The sequence below is a fragment of the Anser cygnoides genome, chromosome 15 (genome assembly GCF_040182565.1).
Source record: "Anser cygnoides isolate HZ-2024a breed goose chromosome 15, Taihu_goose_T2T_genome, whole genome shotgun sequence".
NCBI lineage: Eukaryota > Metazoa > Chordata > Aves > Anseriformes > Anatidae > Anser > Anser cygnoides.
In genome coordinates, this window is record NC_089887.1 from 10,990,688 (window position 1) to 11,008,496 (window position 17,809).

Sequence of the window (17,809 nt, forward strand, 5' to 3'; positions counted from 1 at the left end):
TTACTTTTAATATTTTTGCATTCTTGCCCTCCTTCCTGGCTGTGGCTTCACAGGATGCCTTTAGAGTCCCATCTCTCAACTAAGCAATTCCACAGCCTCTTGATAGAGCAGATCCATGCAGCTGCTACTAGCAACCTGCCTGCTTTTCTGGCAGGCTTTCCATGGTTGGCCCTGCAGCCATGCTCAGGTTCTATGACACAGGGAAATGACCAGAGTGTTAAGAGTATGTACACGCCTGGCTGATGATACATGTGAAACAGTCCTATGTGTTTGCATGTCTGTGAAATTCAAGTTTTCCTCCTATTACACACAGAATGGAATGACATTCATTCACTGAGATGCACCTCTCCTGTCACGCCAGCCATCACTCTTCAAATCCTTCCATTCAGGGCCTCAAAAACTCCACTCGCTCTCTCTCCCCAGGTGAGATGGGGAAGAGAATCAGAAAGGTAAAAGTGAGAACTCGTGGCTTGGGATAAAGGCAGCTGATGAGGTAAGGCAAAAGCTGCCCGCACAAGCAAAGCAAAGCGAGGAATGCAGTTGCTCCTGCCTAGCGGCAGGCAGGTGTGCAGCCCCTTCCAGGATAGTGGGGCTTGTCATGCTGATGGTGTCCTAGGAGGACAAATTCTGTCACCCCGAGCTGGCCCCCTCCTCCTTCTTTCCCCCAGTGCCATGGCTGAGCCTGGTGCCCTGAGGTCTGGACTGGCTGTTTCCCCCCACCTCCTTGGGCACCCCCGGCCTCCTCACTGGCTGGACAGCATCAGGAGCAGAGAAGGTCTTGGCTCTGTACAAGCCCTGCTCAGCAACAGCTGGAACACCGGGATGTGACCCACATTATTTCCAGCCTGCATCTGAAACATAGCACCATATGAGCTACCATGAAGAAAATTAACTCTACCCCAGCCAAAACCATGAGTTCCCTAAAATAAAAATGACATACTTGTTTAGGAGCCACATCCTACATGCTTAGAAGTTTGCTAAGCTTTTTGTTTCATTTTGTTTTATTTAAAAAGAAAAGATCATTCTTAGTGTCACCCAGCTCCGGATGTCTTAGGATGGGACATGTCAAGGACATGCTCTGCACCTTCTTGGATCTTCTAGGTAAGCGCTCTGGGGTTGTTCTGACCTTTGTATGACAGATAGTACCTGTCTGCCAGCATGGTGTATCTATACTGTTCTCTGCTTATTAGCCATTTATTTTACTTGCAATCTGATGTACAGACCCAGCACAACTTGTTGCCCACTGTACCCCCATTCCTTTTATGCCCGTTTCCTTTTATGATAAAATCACCCATCTAGTTGATCAAGGGAAGCCAGCTGATGTAATCTTTTTGGATTTCAGTAAGGGTTTTGATACCAGTTTCTCATAGTATCCCACTGGACAAAATATCCAGCATAAAGCTAGATAAAAACATAATATGATGAGTGAACAATTGGCTGATGGGTAGGGCTCAAAGGGTTATGCTAAATGGGGTTGCATCAGGCTGGTGGACAGTCACCAGTGGGGTCCCCCAGAGCTCCAGTTTAGGGCCAGTTCTCTTCAATGTTTTCATAAACAATTTAAATGTAGGACTAGAAAGTGTTTTGAACAAATTTGCTGATGATACTAAACTGAGAGTTGTTGACCCTGTTGAGGGTGGAAATGCCTTGCAGAAAGATCTGGACAGATTGGAGAACTGGGCGATCACCAACCGCATGAAGTTTAACAAGAGCAAGTGCCGGGTCCTGCACCTGGGACGGGGCTACCCTGGCTGTACGTACAGACTGGGCGATGAGATGTTGGAGAGCAGCCCCGCAGAGAGGGATCTGGGGGTTGTGGCTGATAGCAAGCTGAATGTGAGCCAGCAGTGTGCCCTGGCAGCCAGGAGGGCCAACAGTATCCTGGGGTGCATCAAGCACGGCATCACTAGTCGGTCGAGGGAAGCGATTGTCCCGCTCTGCTCTGCGCTGGTGCGGCCTCACCTCGAGTACTGTGTGCAGTGCTGGGCACCACAGTACAAAAAGGACATGAAACTGTTGGAGAGTGTCCAGAGGAGGGCTACAGAGATGGGGAAGGGCCCAGAGGGGAAGACGTATGAGGTGCGGCTGAGGTCACTGGGCCTGTTCAGCCTGGAAAAGAGGAGGCTGAGGGGAGACCTCATCGCGGCCTACAGCTTCCTCACAAGGGGGAGCGGAGGGACAGGTGCCGATCTGTTCTCTCTGGCGACCAGCGATAGGACCCAAGGGAATGGAGTCAAGCTGCGACAGGGGAGGTTCAGGTTGACTATCAGGAAGAGGCTCTTCACTGAGAGAGTGGTCGCACACTGGAACAGGCTCCCCAGGAACATAGTCACGTCACCAAGCCTGTCAGAGTTTAAGAAGAGTTTGGACTGTGCACTTAGTCGCATGGCCTGATTTTTTGGGTAGACCTGTGTGGTGCCAGGAGTTGGACTTAAAGATCCTTGTGGGTTCCTTCCAACTCAAGATATTTATGATTCATGTCTGCTAGTAACAAGGTCCTTCATGGGCCTGTGAATTATTTATATGACCTTTGTATCATCAATGGCAGTTCTGTCAGATACTGTCATTTCTGGGTCTCTGTCAGGTTTCAGCATCCTTCCTCCCCTGGTTCTGTTGTGCTATGAATCACTTCTGCCCATTTTAGAGATATGCATTAGGTCTTTTGCCCTGATAGCTTTCAGCTATTCCAGTGGAAGTTTGGGTTAATTAGATCCCCTCAGAGGGGACACCAGTACTTGAGCCACCTCCCCTGCTTTTTCTACAGGGAGCTCATTTTCCTGAGTTTTTCCTGTTGTTTGTACTCCTGTACATTACCACCTGCTCTTGTTCTTGTATAAACATTAGCTTTCCTTGCTAGGCTTGCTTACCTAAGTTTGACTGGAGAGAGACACTCTTGCTAAATTTGCTTATCCAGGGTTGCTGGGGACCGCAGCTCTCTCCCCCCACTTTAGAAGAGATTTTCAGTGACCAGTTCATTTTCTCTCTAGCCAGCCACTGCTAACAGAACAGAAGGGTGAGGGCTGAATGCCTACACCTGCAGAAAGAGCCCTTCTCTTTGGAGGGTAACAAAATTGAGTCAGCATAAGAAAAATAAAATAGCAATATCTTAAATACATGGGCCTGAATGGGTTTTGGCTTTCACTTTTAGCATGCTGCTCTTGCCAGAAATGTGTCTGGTTACAAGCATGCTCTGTCTAAAGACTTCAGGTCTTGCTGCCTAGTACTCAGTCAGAAAAGAAATTACACAGTCCCATTACTCTGACAGTTAAAGAAGATTCATCCTTTGTTCTTCTTGGACAATTCATACTGATTTGCACTGTTGTCTACATTACTCCTTAGCCTAAAAAAGCCTTCTCTCCGAAACATTATCACCTTCGCCTGTACCGACAGACAGAGAAGGCAACCAGACATACAGAAAAAAATCAGTCCATAAATCCGTGTTGCATTCCATCCTCTTTTTCTTTAAGTTATATATATATTTTTTTCCTTTAATACACACTTTCAAGTCTGAAGAGCCAATACTGGACCAAATCATTTTTCTTTCCTAACTATAGGAATTACATTTGCTACTCTCCAGTCACTCCCAGATCCAGATTCATTAGTATTGCACTTATTCAAGTAACATGCACCGACTGTTATGTATTCAAGCCTGCATGTAACCTGCGGACCTAAGCTGTCACACGGCTAGACCAAGTCTCTCTTCCCCCGCTTCATCTCTGGGAGCTGACGCCCAGGCAGAAGTGTGAGGACATGAATACTTTTCTCAGCCTCAGGTGATCTGTAGCTTGCACTGATTGATTGAGATAATTAAGCAAGCTATTAATATTCATCATACTATGGCTCAGTAGGGTTCAGTTGGCAGAACAGATTCTACAGCAGGTAAGTTATGCTAAACAGAGGGTTCTGATCCACACTGCTCACAGAATTACAGAATAATTATGGCCTCCTGTTGACCCCTAGAGGTCAACTGGTCCAACTCCTCTGATCAGACAGAATTCTAGTAAAAGAAACCAAATAATAAAAGTTGTGCTGCAAAAACCAAACCATTGCAATACAATAAACATCACTAATAAACAAACAAACAAAAATAGCTATACAAACAACCGGTATTGGAATCACTTGCAGACCAGACCCACTACATGAAAACCTGAGGAGTTCTGTTCTCCCAGAAGAACTGTACTGGGAGATCATCAAGATAAGAGCTTTCCTCAGGCTAATCAGGCTGTGGAAACTTAATTTACATCTGCTTCAGTGAGTAAAAAAGATAAATGGCAAAGTTTCTGTGGTACTGTTTTGCAGGGCCCTTTACTATGGTTATATCATGCATTGCCAATTCATTTTTCAGGCTTCTCATGAATATTTCTAATGCATAATTAGTCAAATTCAGTCATTAAATCATACATTGTATAACCTCATGCTTACCCCTTCATTCTTTTAATAATAATACCCCTGCATAATGTGAATGCTTTCTGCAAAATAAGTCCACCAGCCCTTCTGGTTTGTGGCTTACAATATAGCAGAACTAGTTTTAGGAAATGTCAACTTTTTATATTCATTTTCAGCATCTCCTTCACTGAGATATGAGTTACAGTTCTTGGGCAGTACCATTAATTATCATTAATCCCTCCTCCATTCTTCCTGTATGGAAGGCTGCTTCTCCTTATGTGTACTCTACTCATTTATATACCTTTATATATTTATATACCTAATTCCTTTTGGACACTCAATTCAACCGACTTTGGTAATGTTCATATTAAACCTACAAGCATTGTTTCCCAAGGTGAAACCGTCTCTGGAGACTTTTCCATTTCTTATAATCATGTTTCTATATGTGGTTACTTTTTCACTATGAGTTGGCTTCTCTCCCTTTGCAGTCTGACAGGCAGACGTGTGCCCAACTAGTAGAAAGGCTACAGATGAGAAATAGACAATGTGGAAAGCAAGTGGACTTCAGTCAGGACGCTGGAGAGAATGGCTGCATGTTGCAGTTGAATTTCCAGCTCAACTAGAAAAGCTGTTTTGTCTCTGTAGTATAAACCTCAAACTTCTACAAAAGGAAGACCCGAGCAGATATTACATGCTTCGCGTAGCCCGCTCTGCTAGCAAGTCACCAATGCCAGCTTCTGCCTCCACTCTGACCTGTCAACAAGTGGAAAAGGCTGGAACTACACCCTGCATCCACTTGAATAACCCTTGTTAGGCTTAGTCTGAGCATGGCACATGAGGAGAAGAAAAAGTAGAAAATAAAAAAAAAAAAAAAAAAAAAGAAAGCCACCTTCTTTTATTACCCTGAACAGATTACCAAGATGCAGACCCTCCTAGGGCCTTAATGCTACACTGCGAGATCCTGAAGAAGTTTGGATACAAGGACAGGAGATGCACTGATTTTCCAAAGACCTACACTGAGAAATTGCAGATCTTAGTTTCTCACAGCTTTATTGTGAAGAGTACATTTTCTCAATGTCCCAAAGAGAGTGATTAAAATACATATCAATGTCTTGCTGGGTCAGTGGATTTTGATCAGATTCCCATTTTGTATTAATATTCAGATACATTACCATCCCAGAGAGATGAATAATAGGAGCTATTTCATTTCTCTGACAATATTAAATATAATGAATAGTCTTACTACCAACCTGCATCCTTCTCCGTGAATACTGACCACAGATAGATCTCCTGTTGGTAATGGAAATGTCAATTTGATTCATCTGTTCGCCAACTAATCCTTACCAAATAATTTCCAGTATACAGAAAGCCATCCCAAAACATTATTTTGGAAATAAGCCAGAACTGGCATTCATCCTAGATTAGTTTTTTCCACTGTTTAGGCTTACACCATTTCAGGGAGCTTTGTTACTTACTTTATTTTTAGCAGTGACTCCAGCAAACTGGAGAGAGGGAGTTCATAAGACTTCTGCTGATCTGCAAATCTAAAATTATAGTTGGGAGACCAATTTATCATTACAGAGTTAGATGATAACAGAAGAGATGACCTTTCTGCAATACCAGACATCTTATCCATGCCTACCTAGGCCTTTAATCAGCAGGAGAAAGTATGGATTATCATGTGTCAAGGGGACAAAAAAATAATCAGTCAGTAGTAAAGTGTTAAAGCAGGCTGCCCAGAGAGGTTGTGCAGTCTCCATCCCTATAGGTTTTCCAGTCCAAACTGGATGCAGTCCTGCTGGTTTGAGTAGTGGATTGGATTGGGTGCTTCCTGAGGTCCCTCTGAACCTGAATTACTCTGATTTTGTGATTCTATTATATCTGACTTCAGCTTTGCTTTGCTTTTCCACAAGCTTTGGTTTTGTGCCAATTCTAAGACCATGTGTAGATTTTCAGGGGTGCACATGTTGAATTATTTCATATATTTTGAATTATTTTTTGTGCAAATTCCTTAAATTCTCAAAAATCTCTCTGAAATATTTAGGATTAAAAATACTCTATTGCTACTATGCAACCAGATAAAAGGACTTACATTCACCATAGCCCGTATTAAATGGATTAAAACTGAATACATGGCAAATTTCATAATGTATATATATTTGTGAATCCCAAGATTCTGCCTACACTGTTTGGATAGAGAGCTTTGCACCAACAGAGACTGTCAGTATGACTACATATAGAAAAAGATTTGTAACAGTTGAAGATGTGGGATAGAAACAAGGGACTATATCTTGAAATTGAAGTGGCTCTGAGAAAGTTTTAATGGTGCAACAGTGGGCAGATGAGTCCCCTGTTAATCACTGTCTCATTTTAGCCTTCAGTGCATAAATGGGGAAACACAGCTAAGAGAACAGTTACACCATTTATTACACGGCAGTAGTGTCCACAGCAGAACATGTTCAGTTTTAAATTCAACAAATCAAGAACAGAAGATTCAAAGAAGAAGCATGCAAATCACTACAGCATTGGCAAGAACACACTACAGCTGATCGTGCACTTTCAGACAGGGATGCTTTGTGGTGTGTCCTCGTCCCTGAACACTGGTCAAACCTGGAGCAGCACCACAGGACTGGCTTTTCTAAGAGCACAATAAGTTAGGGATGCTCGGGTACTATCAGGTGATGTGTCTTCCTCCCACCAAGCAGAAATGCCCCTAAAGCAAAGGAGCATTAGAAACTACTTCATTCATCCAACCCCTTCCCTTACAACTACTAAATGTTACCATGAAACTCCCCTCTGTCACCCTAAGCATTCTCTGAGTGCTTTCTGTCTGAAACACCAGATACACATGCAGGGGAACTCAATGCCCTAATGGTAAGAATGTTACACCGGGTCAGAGAGACTCCACCTTACCCAGTATCATGCCTCTAAGCCAGATGTTTAGAAGAAAACACAAGAATTAAGGACCACATAAGAAATTTCCTACTAAGGCTCTTCCTACCTTCAAACATTTAGGCTCAAGGACTACCTAAGCCGGATGCTTTTATGCATTTAGTGATTCTAGATTTTTGCTAGGTCTCCCCATGAAGCTGAGTTAGCTTCTAGTAACAGTCAGCATCTTTTGGTAGAGGCATCCCCACCTACCTGCAACATAAAGAGCCAACTCTTTCATATTTCAGACCTGATTCCTACTCTGTGTTGATAGAGCTTATGAGGAACCAGTCCCTCTGACCCATCCCCAGGCCAGTTATTTGCAGATGGCCATCTTACCCCTCCTTCCCATGAGCTGCTGACAATCTACATCTTAAAAGTTATGTCTGAGACAATCCAAAGGTCCATCATGGCAGAGTATAATCATCCAATGGTAAGGATTTCAAGAAAGTGAAACTAATTGCCTTTTTTTTTTTTTCTTTTTTATTAAATGCTTACTTGCAGAAAGAGGCCTGGAAAATCCGATGAATAGGAGCACAGAGCCATGAATAACAAGCAGTAACAGAGTAACAGCACCAGTGCTTTACACTTGCTAGGCCACACTTGTAAGCAAGCAGGGATGAAAGTCACCAATGTCCCATCTCAGTTCAGTGTGCTGGCTGACTCATTTTCCTGCCAACCACTCTGTGCGCTCTGTAAAGCTGCTGTGCTAGTGCTGCCTCAGTCCTCGTCCTCTTTGAACGCACTTTTTGCTCAAGCTGAAAGTTCTTTCCCCAGCTTGTTAACAGACAGAAAAGTCTGTACTGGCTGCTACCTTATGCTGCTATCAGGTGGAAGAGAAATCAGTGAAAAATATAAAAGGGCTCAACTGCTATCAGTTCACTGTCTTTACCATCTCTTCTCCCAGATGCAATGCTCCTCTTGGGCGAAGTCATTTTCCTGAGAAATCTTCCCAGGCAGAGCAGCTTATTCGGTATTCTCCTATCCTTATGCCTATTGCGCTTGCTTTCTATGCAAATGTTCTCTACAATTTGGAGATCAGTTCAGCCTATAAGCCTCAGCTGAGCTCACACCCTCAGGAAGGAGCAGTTGAGTTCCAGGTTCCTCTTGGCCATTACAATGGCTTTGAAATGCAGTGTCCAGATATAAACCTTGAAATAAATTTCTCTTCAGCAGTGCATCCACTGCCTCCTCCAGTGACAAGAATTTCAGGTAGCAACTGGCTTCATTAATGAGAAGATTTGGTATTTTTTTTATTTTTATTTTTTTAAAGCATTCTCTGACACTTCCTACGCATGCTTAGTCCAGAATGCTGAACTTTCAAAAACCATCAGAAAACACCCTTTCCAGATAGGTCAACTGAGGGACACAGGCAATGGATCTCTGAAAAAACAGATCACACATGAGTAAGCGGAAAAAGCTAGGAACAAGTTAATAGCATGCCAGAGATCTCTCTTTAGGTTTAAGGCAGAGACACACACTAAGAATTTATGATGGCAACTTGATTTTAATCCCACTAAACAGACCTTGATGGAGTCAGAAGCTAAAGGCAAGACTTCACTGTGGTCTCACTGTATAATTTGGACCTTCCAGAACAAACTGCATAGCTGGGGAAGGCTGCTAGTAGATGATGGGGTGGTAGCTTTTCTCTTCTAATTAGACCCAAAACAATGAGCTGTAGGTGGAAGAAGGAGCACTGCTGGAAGCAATAGTCTGGAGTGGGAAGCTCCTACCCTGCAGATCATTGGAATGGTCAGTCCTCTCCTTCATCTGGGACCTAAGCAAGGGATCACTAGAGTGCCATCACACAAAAGGTCTGTAGCCTTTTTTTTCCCCCTCTTTTCCAGTAATTTCTAGATCAGTAAGAAAAAAGTCACAGTTTGCAAGTGTTGCCTTTTATGCCTATATCTCACCACTGCGGCACTTCACAGGGTCCTGAGCCAGGGTGAGTGGAGCTGATGCTGTTAGACAAGGGTGGAAAATTGATCTCTTCCCAGAAAGATTTAGAGGCCAGTCAGACAGGAAATTACTCCAGATGGGCACTCTGTCCCCATCTCTCAGCTCTTCCTACAGCTAGGAGATTCACTCTATAATTGCTTTTTTAGTCCACATTTTATCCTCAGCTGACAGAATTCCATTAGGGTGATACAAGCTGTGTGATAAAGGGATGTTTGTGTCTCACATGGGCTGTAAGTCATTTCTTAGCAAACAAGCAAACAGTCACAGAAGTGGGCAAAGAGAACACTGAGCCAGGAGCCCTCCTCCTTTTGCTCTGAATATTGGGACTTCAGCATTCAAAAGGAAGCAAACGTTCTTCCAATATCTTACATGCCCCCTGCTTCCCTCTGTTCTCTTTGCAGGAGACACGTCAGTGCAAGTCTCCAATATGAACATCTATTTCTGCAGCATTTCTGAATGCACAATGATCAAGCAGTCAGACATACAGCAGCACTGCCCGTAGAAATGATGGCCCGGTGCAAAAAGGATCTGCTGTGCTGTGATCACAGCTGAGGGCTGGTGAACAGTGACAGCACAGGTCACAGATAGCAAGTGGCCTACATATAGGAAACTAGATGAAATGAAATGAATGCTTAAACACATCTAAGCACATACAACTGAAGAACAAAACAGGTTGGTTGCACCTGAAAAAGAATGAGTTTAACCAGGACCTTCAGGACTATTTTGGAAAAGAGGAGTGGCTTTCTAAGCATAATGATGTAGCTAAAAAACAGACACGACAAAATAAGCTAAAAGTGTGTAAGGAAAGGTGCACCAAATACTGTAGTGCACATATGTGCAGTATCTATAGCACCAGTGAAGCCATTACCAAGCAGCATATTAAGGTCTGGAGTCCACATTTTTTGAAAAATATTGGAAGAGTTTCAGCAGCTTCAGTACATCTTAACAGGAGATCTGCTCCTGTTAGAACTCAGCCTCCTGTATCAGCAGCCCCAGACCATTGAGGCCAGCCTACAGTATCCATGTACAGCATCTGCTCACACCAGTGCTGGTTTGGATTCAAGCCACTTGCTGTATTCCCTGGGCCAGTATAGAGCTGCACCCAACAGCAAGGACTGGCAAAGCAGATAGCAAGAGGTCAGGGTTGTCTGCTTGCAAGCAGCTCACGATGCTGTCAGCCTCTCCAGACATCCACTGACTGGTGAGCAGCTGTTGACCCTGAACAGCAGAGGTGTTTTGGACCGTGCTTGCAGCTGTCTGGCTAACAGTGTGCCACAAAGATGTGAGGAGACCACTTGGGTGCTGAAACAACCAAGGAGACAGTGAGAGGATGTCAAGAGTACTCCATTGCTGGTCTCCTTAGGCCGATGGAGTACAACTGTCCCACAAAAACCTCTAAAGTTAAAAATGCTATTGTGAGAGCTTAAGCTTCTCCATATTCCCAGAATTGAACTGCAGGAGTAGGGAAATCAACAACGTAAATGGAGCAGATGCTCCTCTCGCCACCCATTCCTGCTACTTGGAGGAGATCAGACAATGAAAAGCTGAAAGCAGGATAAAATACAGGCCATTACAAAACTGCAAATCTTCCACACAGCATAAAAATATTTAATGGAGTTTTCATAACCATTTTTCTTCTTTCTCAGTCTATACTCCAGAGCAGAAGCACAAATGCTTCTGAATTCCCTGAAATGCTTCTACCTTGCAGAGAAAAAGCCCTTATCTGAATCAAGGGTAAAATGGAGTCCATCTGCTTCCCAAGTCAGAATTGGGATGTCAATACAGCACTTCATATTTGCTTTTACCTGACTTCGGCTGTGCAGTGAGTTTTTCCTGGAAATGTAAGGGGATTTAAAAACTCAACATTTAACCTCGCTCACCCATGGCTTTCATTCTCACATCATCACTGGCAGTGAGCCCTATCCCTGGCCAGTCCAGAGTAGACACAAAATGCCCTATGTTGCCAGGTGCACCAGAACTCTGTCCAACCTCACAACACTCAGTCACTCACTGGTGCTGTCAGGCTCCAGTAGATGTTACAAGCCTGGCATGCATCCTGGAACTGACAGGATTAAGCATGACTATGGGGAACAGCATATCACTTGGACCCAGCAAAAGCTCAGCAGGACCAGGAAACCTTACAGAAAACACCACCACTAATGTGGTGGTGTAATTTTATGGCCAGGTTCTGACAGCCTAAGCTACAAGAAGAGCTCAGTTTAACTTGGCTGCTGTATGCAGCTTCTCATGTAGCTCTTCTGGTTTCATCCTCCAAAATGAGGATGACTCCTGAGCTTTCACGTCTTATATGCTGTCTTTTATACTGTCTACATCCCAGCTTGCTCCCTTGCCCATAGATGGGTGCTTCTCACCAGCAGAATTTAAATTCTACTGTATTAAACCACCAAAAGGAAGAAATTGGAAAACTGAAGTTGTAGGCCTTCCTAGGCATCCTGGTTTCCAGATTCCACTGTGAAGACTTATCAAAGTGTCTTTTTAAAGATCAAAAATTATGCAGCATGACATGCTTTTCCTTACAGATTATTTCTTTGTCCTCTGCCCTTCTGGGACAAACTCATTTGTTATTTTGACTTAACCCCTTTGAAGCAAGTCACTATGGGTAAAGGTGAACAACTATGCCTCAAAAGTTTTTGAATGGCCCAGAAATTGAACAGGGCTTAAGTTTAATGATTGATATTAAACGATTCAGCCAGAGTTCATATTAATCCTCCTTTTTCCTTTGTCATGCTTTTGACAATGTCAAATGATGTGTTATTGCTGCTTGAGCATTATTTGTGCTGGAATTCTGAATTACTTGACATTGACTGAAGCACTCTGTGGGGATTTTCTTGATCGCATGTTTAGTCGTCTTCCTTTCCCTCTTCCAAATGCTTCTCTGACATGAATGTACTTGTGACTAGTTGGCTAAAAAAGTGAAAAAAAAATGAAATAAAACTTAATTCTTCCTCTGAGTCACTATGGAAATGAGCCTAATAAGGGCTGACTAGGACACAATTATCTTTGGTTACATAAAGGGTCATCACATCTCAGCTCCAATTAGAAAGGCACATACTGACATCTCCTACACTATAGAGATTAACGAAGTATTTTCTAAACATTATGATACTTTCTGTACATGACTGACCAGTATCAACGACTTTATTAAGCCTTGCCTTGGTGACAGATGCCATGCCAGAGCAGACAGTAGGTTGGCAAACCCTTCTGTCAGCCAGAGACAATGCAGAGACATGTTCCACAACTTAACAAATTTTTGGAAATATTTCAATATTTCAATATTTATGCTCTCTCCACAGTGTGGCAATTGTGGGGAATCTCTTGAATGGGCAGAAGTTGCTGCTAGGAGAGGCCGACAATCTGTGTGCTAGGCTTGCTGCACTGCATATGAATCTCCAGAGGCAAAAGGTGTGAAAGCAGGCTGCAGTTACCAGCTGGCGGGAGAGGAAGTGGTGGCAGAGAAGCAGGGAAAGAGGAATTGTGACCCTGTGGATGCCTGGATGTTGTGCTGCACAAGAGGAAAGAAGTGATCAGCCACCTCTCTCAAAGTACAAACCTCTGCTTTTACCCATTCTTGCAGATCATGACAACTGGCCCACGAACGTGTCCTGACAAGGCCACCTGTTAATTCAGTTTCCAAAAACCATCCCCATTATTCTCTATTGAATACAAGGCTTGATGGTGATGTAGCAGAGGCAGCAAGTGGAAGAGAGCAGCCTTAAAATACTTCTCATTTGGAGATTACAGCATTGTTCAGGACCCATTTGAGATTGGCCAAGCATTTTGCAAAAAAAAAACAAAAAAAATGGAGATTGCAAAAAATTAAAAAAACTGGAGACAGCTCACAGCATTAGGGTTGGAAAACCACTGTCTGTCCCACAGGATTTGAGATGCTCTGTAATCAATCAGATACAGAGAAGAGGGGTCAGCACAGAAAATCCTCTCCCTCTCAGACCCAATTCTCTGCATATTCAATGCAATTTTCTTAGAAGAACAGACAATGTGACAGGCCTCATCTCATCTGTAGACAACCTGTATGACAAATCTCTAATCATGCCTTAAGTCTTATAAAAAAATAATATTGCAATAGCCTCTCCTCTTCCAAGCACATATATTTATTATCTGTTCTTAGCTGTACCAATAATGCTTCTTTCGGCTCCTCCTCAATTTGTTTTGGAGTTTCACGTAACGGCTATCTGATTTGGAGAAAAATTAGAACTTGGTTCTTGGCAGAGCTACACGGGTAAGTGCACTGTGGGAGACAGCTTGAAGAACAACAGAAGGATTTTTTTGTCAATGCAGTTTGGAAAGAGCCTTTAATCAAAGTACAATATACTCGTGTACTTTAGTTTTTTTGTTGGCTTAACTTTAGTGATGACTGGATAAAACTCAGAAAAACAGTTTATCACTTGGGAATATGACAATGCTTATTCTGATTCATTCAAGCTCTGCCAATGCTCCCAAGAGAAGTCTTGTCACATGCATTATTCCAACTTCACCCTACTGTGATGAGTTGCACTTCCTGTTCTAGATATCCTGGCAATGAAAGGAAGCACTAGTGTTAGAAGATGTCCTACAGGTTTAATAATTAATACAAATGCTTTTGTGGACAAGAAGCACTTTCGTTTACAGAAAACAAAGTTCTTAAGCAAGCTTTGTGAAAATGTATTTTATTCATATCTTTTACTTTTTAAGCAAGAACACTTGTCACACTAACAACAATACCAATAATTAAATTCCATAACAAATTCTATTGACATTATAAAGAAATAGACATCTGTTTTACATTTAGAAGTGCTTTGAATTTAGTACAAGAGACATTTTGTTGCTTAATCAATACACAAAAATCCAGGAACTGCATTACTATCTTCGGTCTTCACAGCTTAGCCAACAACAGCTAAGTATTTTATAAGCAAATATACAGACTACTGCACTCCTGACTTACTACAGAAAGGGAAGCAGCACATTTTGATTCTATATCAGGAGCTGCAATAGTGTATCTCTGATGTATAAAAGCATTTCAGAGCTTTCAGTTCTATCTGGAAACAACGAATGAGTTCTAAATAAGAAAGGTAGAACGTTCTATGAGATCTTACAAGAGATTTACAGGTTGTCACCACTGACAAATTTTCAGTGAAAAGCACATTTGCATAGCTAGAAATCCTGCAGCATGACAATTTGGTTAGAATTTCTGGTTAAATGACTACACATTCAGGGTATTCTGTATTTTAAAAATGCAGTTCACTCCTTACCATCTGCTAGTTAAAATGCATTTACCATTTCTCAAAAGGGTTGATACATTGCTGGCAGTTGGTCTCGGTGGTGCAGTCCAGGGGTACAGCCTCCATGTTCACATAACCAAATGCAGGCAAAACTAGAGAAAAGAGCATTGTTCTGTAGCAGGAGAATATGTAGAGTACTAGTGGATGGTCCTTCAGAAAAAATTTGTGCTGGTTTTTTTTTTTGTGAAAGTGAAATAATAAAAGAAATGGTTATTTCACTGAAAAAAAAAAAACAAAACACACCAAACAAACAAACCAAAAAAAAACTAGGCATGAGACAGCTGAAACTTCTTTATTAAACCTTGATAAACCCACTTCTGACCTCCATTTTCTAAAAACAATCATCACACATCTGCACGCCCAGTGGAACCTCTTCTGATATCATAGACAGTGTCAGCAACTAGAGAGACATTGCATGAAAACAGAGTTGGCAGCCTAGACACAGAGAGGTAACAAATATTTCTTATAAGTGCATTTCCCAAAGAACTATTTACAGGATACTTCATCAGTAACAAAGCAGACGCCTCCTCCTAATGTGAAGCTTTGCAACCAACCAGCTAGGATTTCAAAGTTAAAGCTTAAGAAATACACTAAAAGACCTCATTATGACCATCATGCTTCACCCAAGTTCTTGGTACTTTACAGGAACAGTTGTCAGTTAGCAGTGAGGTTCTCACTCATTCCTGTATGTTTCTTCCTCTATGGATTTTCAATTAAGAGATGGGAGAAAATTCAGACAGTGTAGATAATAACAATAAAAGAACCTGAAAACTAAATTCATGCTTTAAATTTCATTACTGAAGAAAATTCTCCTTTAGCAAATAAAGCTTCCTCTCATAAGACATGAAGTGGTTCAGAAAACACAGAACAACTTCCATTTAGGTGATGCGTATCTTGGAGAGCTAGATGACACGTATCTAGGGCTGGATGTATTCAGGACTTTCCAGCCACCATCCCATGTTATCTCTTCCTCCTCTGCAGTCCTTTTTCACATATGCAGGTTTTGGGACGCAAAGCTGTTAAGGAAAATTAAATGCTGTTTAAACAATGCTCCTGTATTAACACTGAAGGCCCAGACTAAAAAGAGGAAGAAACATCTCCATTTCTATATCCAACTCAGAATAAAAGTTAAGCTACTCTTTTCAGTAATATATCTTACATTGACAGTGAGTGATGCCAAATACTTCCCCATAGAAAAGAAGATCTCAGAGCGACAGACTATGGAACAGTATCCAGCTGAATAGGCGTGAGGAAGTAATTTAATTTGTTACTCTGTTTCTCAATGGAGGCTGAAGATCATTTATAGATACACACACAAGTTTTGGTCCCAGAACTGACAGCACAGGGGCTCAGAAAAGAAGGCAGAAGTCAAATCAGGTCATACGGGAAGCAGTGGCAGCACAGCACAAACTGTGGTTCCATTTCAGAGCACAGAGCACTAACGCTAGCTCTTTCTTGTGTATCATTCCTCACCAACATTTGGATTTACCATTTTACATGAGTGATCTGGCTTCAGAGACTAAATGGGATTGTCACAGGTTTCGGATTATATTTAGGGAATAGGATGGATATAGAAGAAATAAAGGAAGATAAGGGATGGGGCAACAAGGTGAGGTAGAAAAGCAACATCTGAAAGCAATCCTGGCAAAATTACTTCCATCTTTCAACAAAGAAGATCGTCTGACTCCAGAGACATCAGGAAAATCTTTTTCCCCCCAAAAAAGTCTTATGTAATCACTTTCCTGGGGAACCTGGTCTGAACTCAATGTTGGTCCTGTTCTAATTAGGAGGTTGGACAAGAGCCCTCCCTGAGGTCCCCTCCAACCCAAATTATTCTATCACTAAATGATAAATTAGTATTATTAACCCCTGTGTCTGATACCAGTAAGTACTATAGAGGTGACAGGGGACAGAAGTCAATAGGCAATCCTCAACAGACAACCTCACAGTAAGAGATGAGGACTGGCCCATCTTTAGGTGGCAAAAAAGGCCTTCTCCTTCCTTAATATCTGGACAACAGATGTGACAGCAATGGCAATGATACCCTATAGCTTGTAAAGTGTAGCTACATCTGCACTACAACCCAGGATGTCATTACTACAGACACAGATATGTGCAAGATACTTCTGACACAACCAGTGCTAATGTATTAATATTTTGAAGATATATTTGCACTGGCGACAGCACTTCATATCCTTTTACAGAATTGTTACTAAAAGCCATCAAATACTTATGAAACACTTTTTAGAGAAACTAACTAGAGAAATTGCCATGGTTGTGGGAGAAGAACAATCGTGAATATACCAGCTTGGTTGAGAATTTGTAATGTATTAGGGAGCTATCCTGTATAATTTACAATGACAGGGACTCTTCAGACTATAAACACAATCTACTATTCCTTCTTGGGGAAGAAAAAAAAAAGCAAAAAAAAAAAAATAAAACCAGGCTCTTTAGTTATCACTTTGTAAGACAAAAGACCAACAAGACAGACAGTGTGAGGAATAGGGTCAACACTTTTTCATCCCTATTCCATTTATTGTGATTTTAGATTTGCTTGAGGAACAACAAGCAAGTAGTTCTAGGACACATATGCATCATCTCTAAAGCTGCTTAAAAGGCCAGTGGGGATGCAACAAGCTTATTACTCCAAAAGCTATCTTTGGACCTGTTTGGACACTATTTTTCAGTTTACCTTAAGTCAGTTTCTTTCCTGAGGACTTCTGTTTATGTGTTGGTATAAGCTACAACTACATGCCACATAGGCCATTGATTTATTTCATCCACGTTCAGAGTTAGATACAGAATAAAAATCCATCAGAGTATGACATTCATGTTTGCTTTTTCCTAAGAAAAAATAGAGCTAAATAAATAAAAGAGGTGTAAGTCTTCCCATTTTTCCCAGCTTAGGTCTTTAACAATGTTTATTATCCATACTGTCTTTGTAGAAAATGAGCAGAAAATTGTAAAGACAGAACTAACCTGGATCAGCCGCAACCTGCTTCATTTTGCTGTTTGTGATAATCTGATTTTCATTCATCATTCGTACATCCTGATCTCCCATATGATTGCTGAAAAGATTAAAGTCAGTACAATAACCGAAATAATCAACATTTTGTAAGGCTATGATTGTCATGGAAAAGGTTACCAAATAAGTTACTTAGGTCCAGGATGCTTAAAAGAAATAATACAAAAAACAAAAACAAACAAAAAAAAACACTGAAGCACAAACACATCAT

The 17,809-nt window shown here is 41.7% G+C and overlaps 1 protein-coding gene across 11 annotated transcripts in view; it reads right to left on the bottom strand.

The window, feature by feature from the left end:
• Positions 1-14,851: 14,851 nt before the first annotated feature.
• KATNIP (katanin interacting protein) overlaps positions 14,852-17,809 on the bottom strand; it is a 72,798-nt gene continuing 69,840 nt past the window's right edge. For 9 of the 11 annotated variants that reach the window (XR_010825043.1, XR_010825045.1, XR_010825047.1 and 6 more), the window contains 3 exons: positions 17,553-17,641; positions 17,266-17,417; positions 14,852-15,589 (listed from right to left, as the gene is read on the bottom strand). Coding sequence is in view for 2 of the 11 variants with exons in the window: in XM_066977488.1 (XP_066833589.1) it covers positions 15,534-15,589; positions 17,553-17,641 (145 nt within the window). In the remaining 9 variants the exon portion in view is untranslated. The remainder of the gene's footprint in view (positions 15,590-17,265; positions 17,418-17,552; positions 17,642-17,809) is intronic. The other 2 variants (XM_066977488.1, XM_066977489.1) reach the window with 1 other exon arrangement.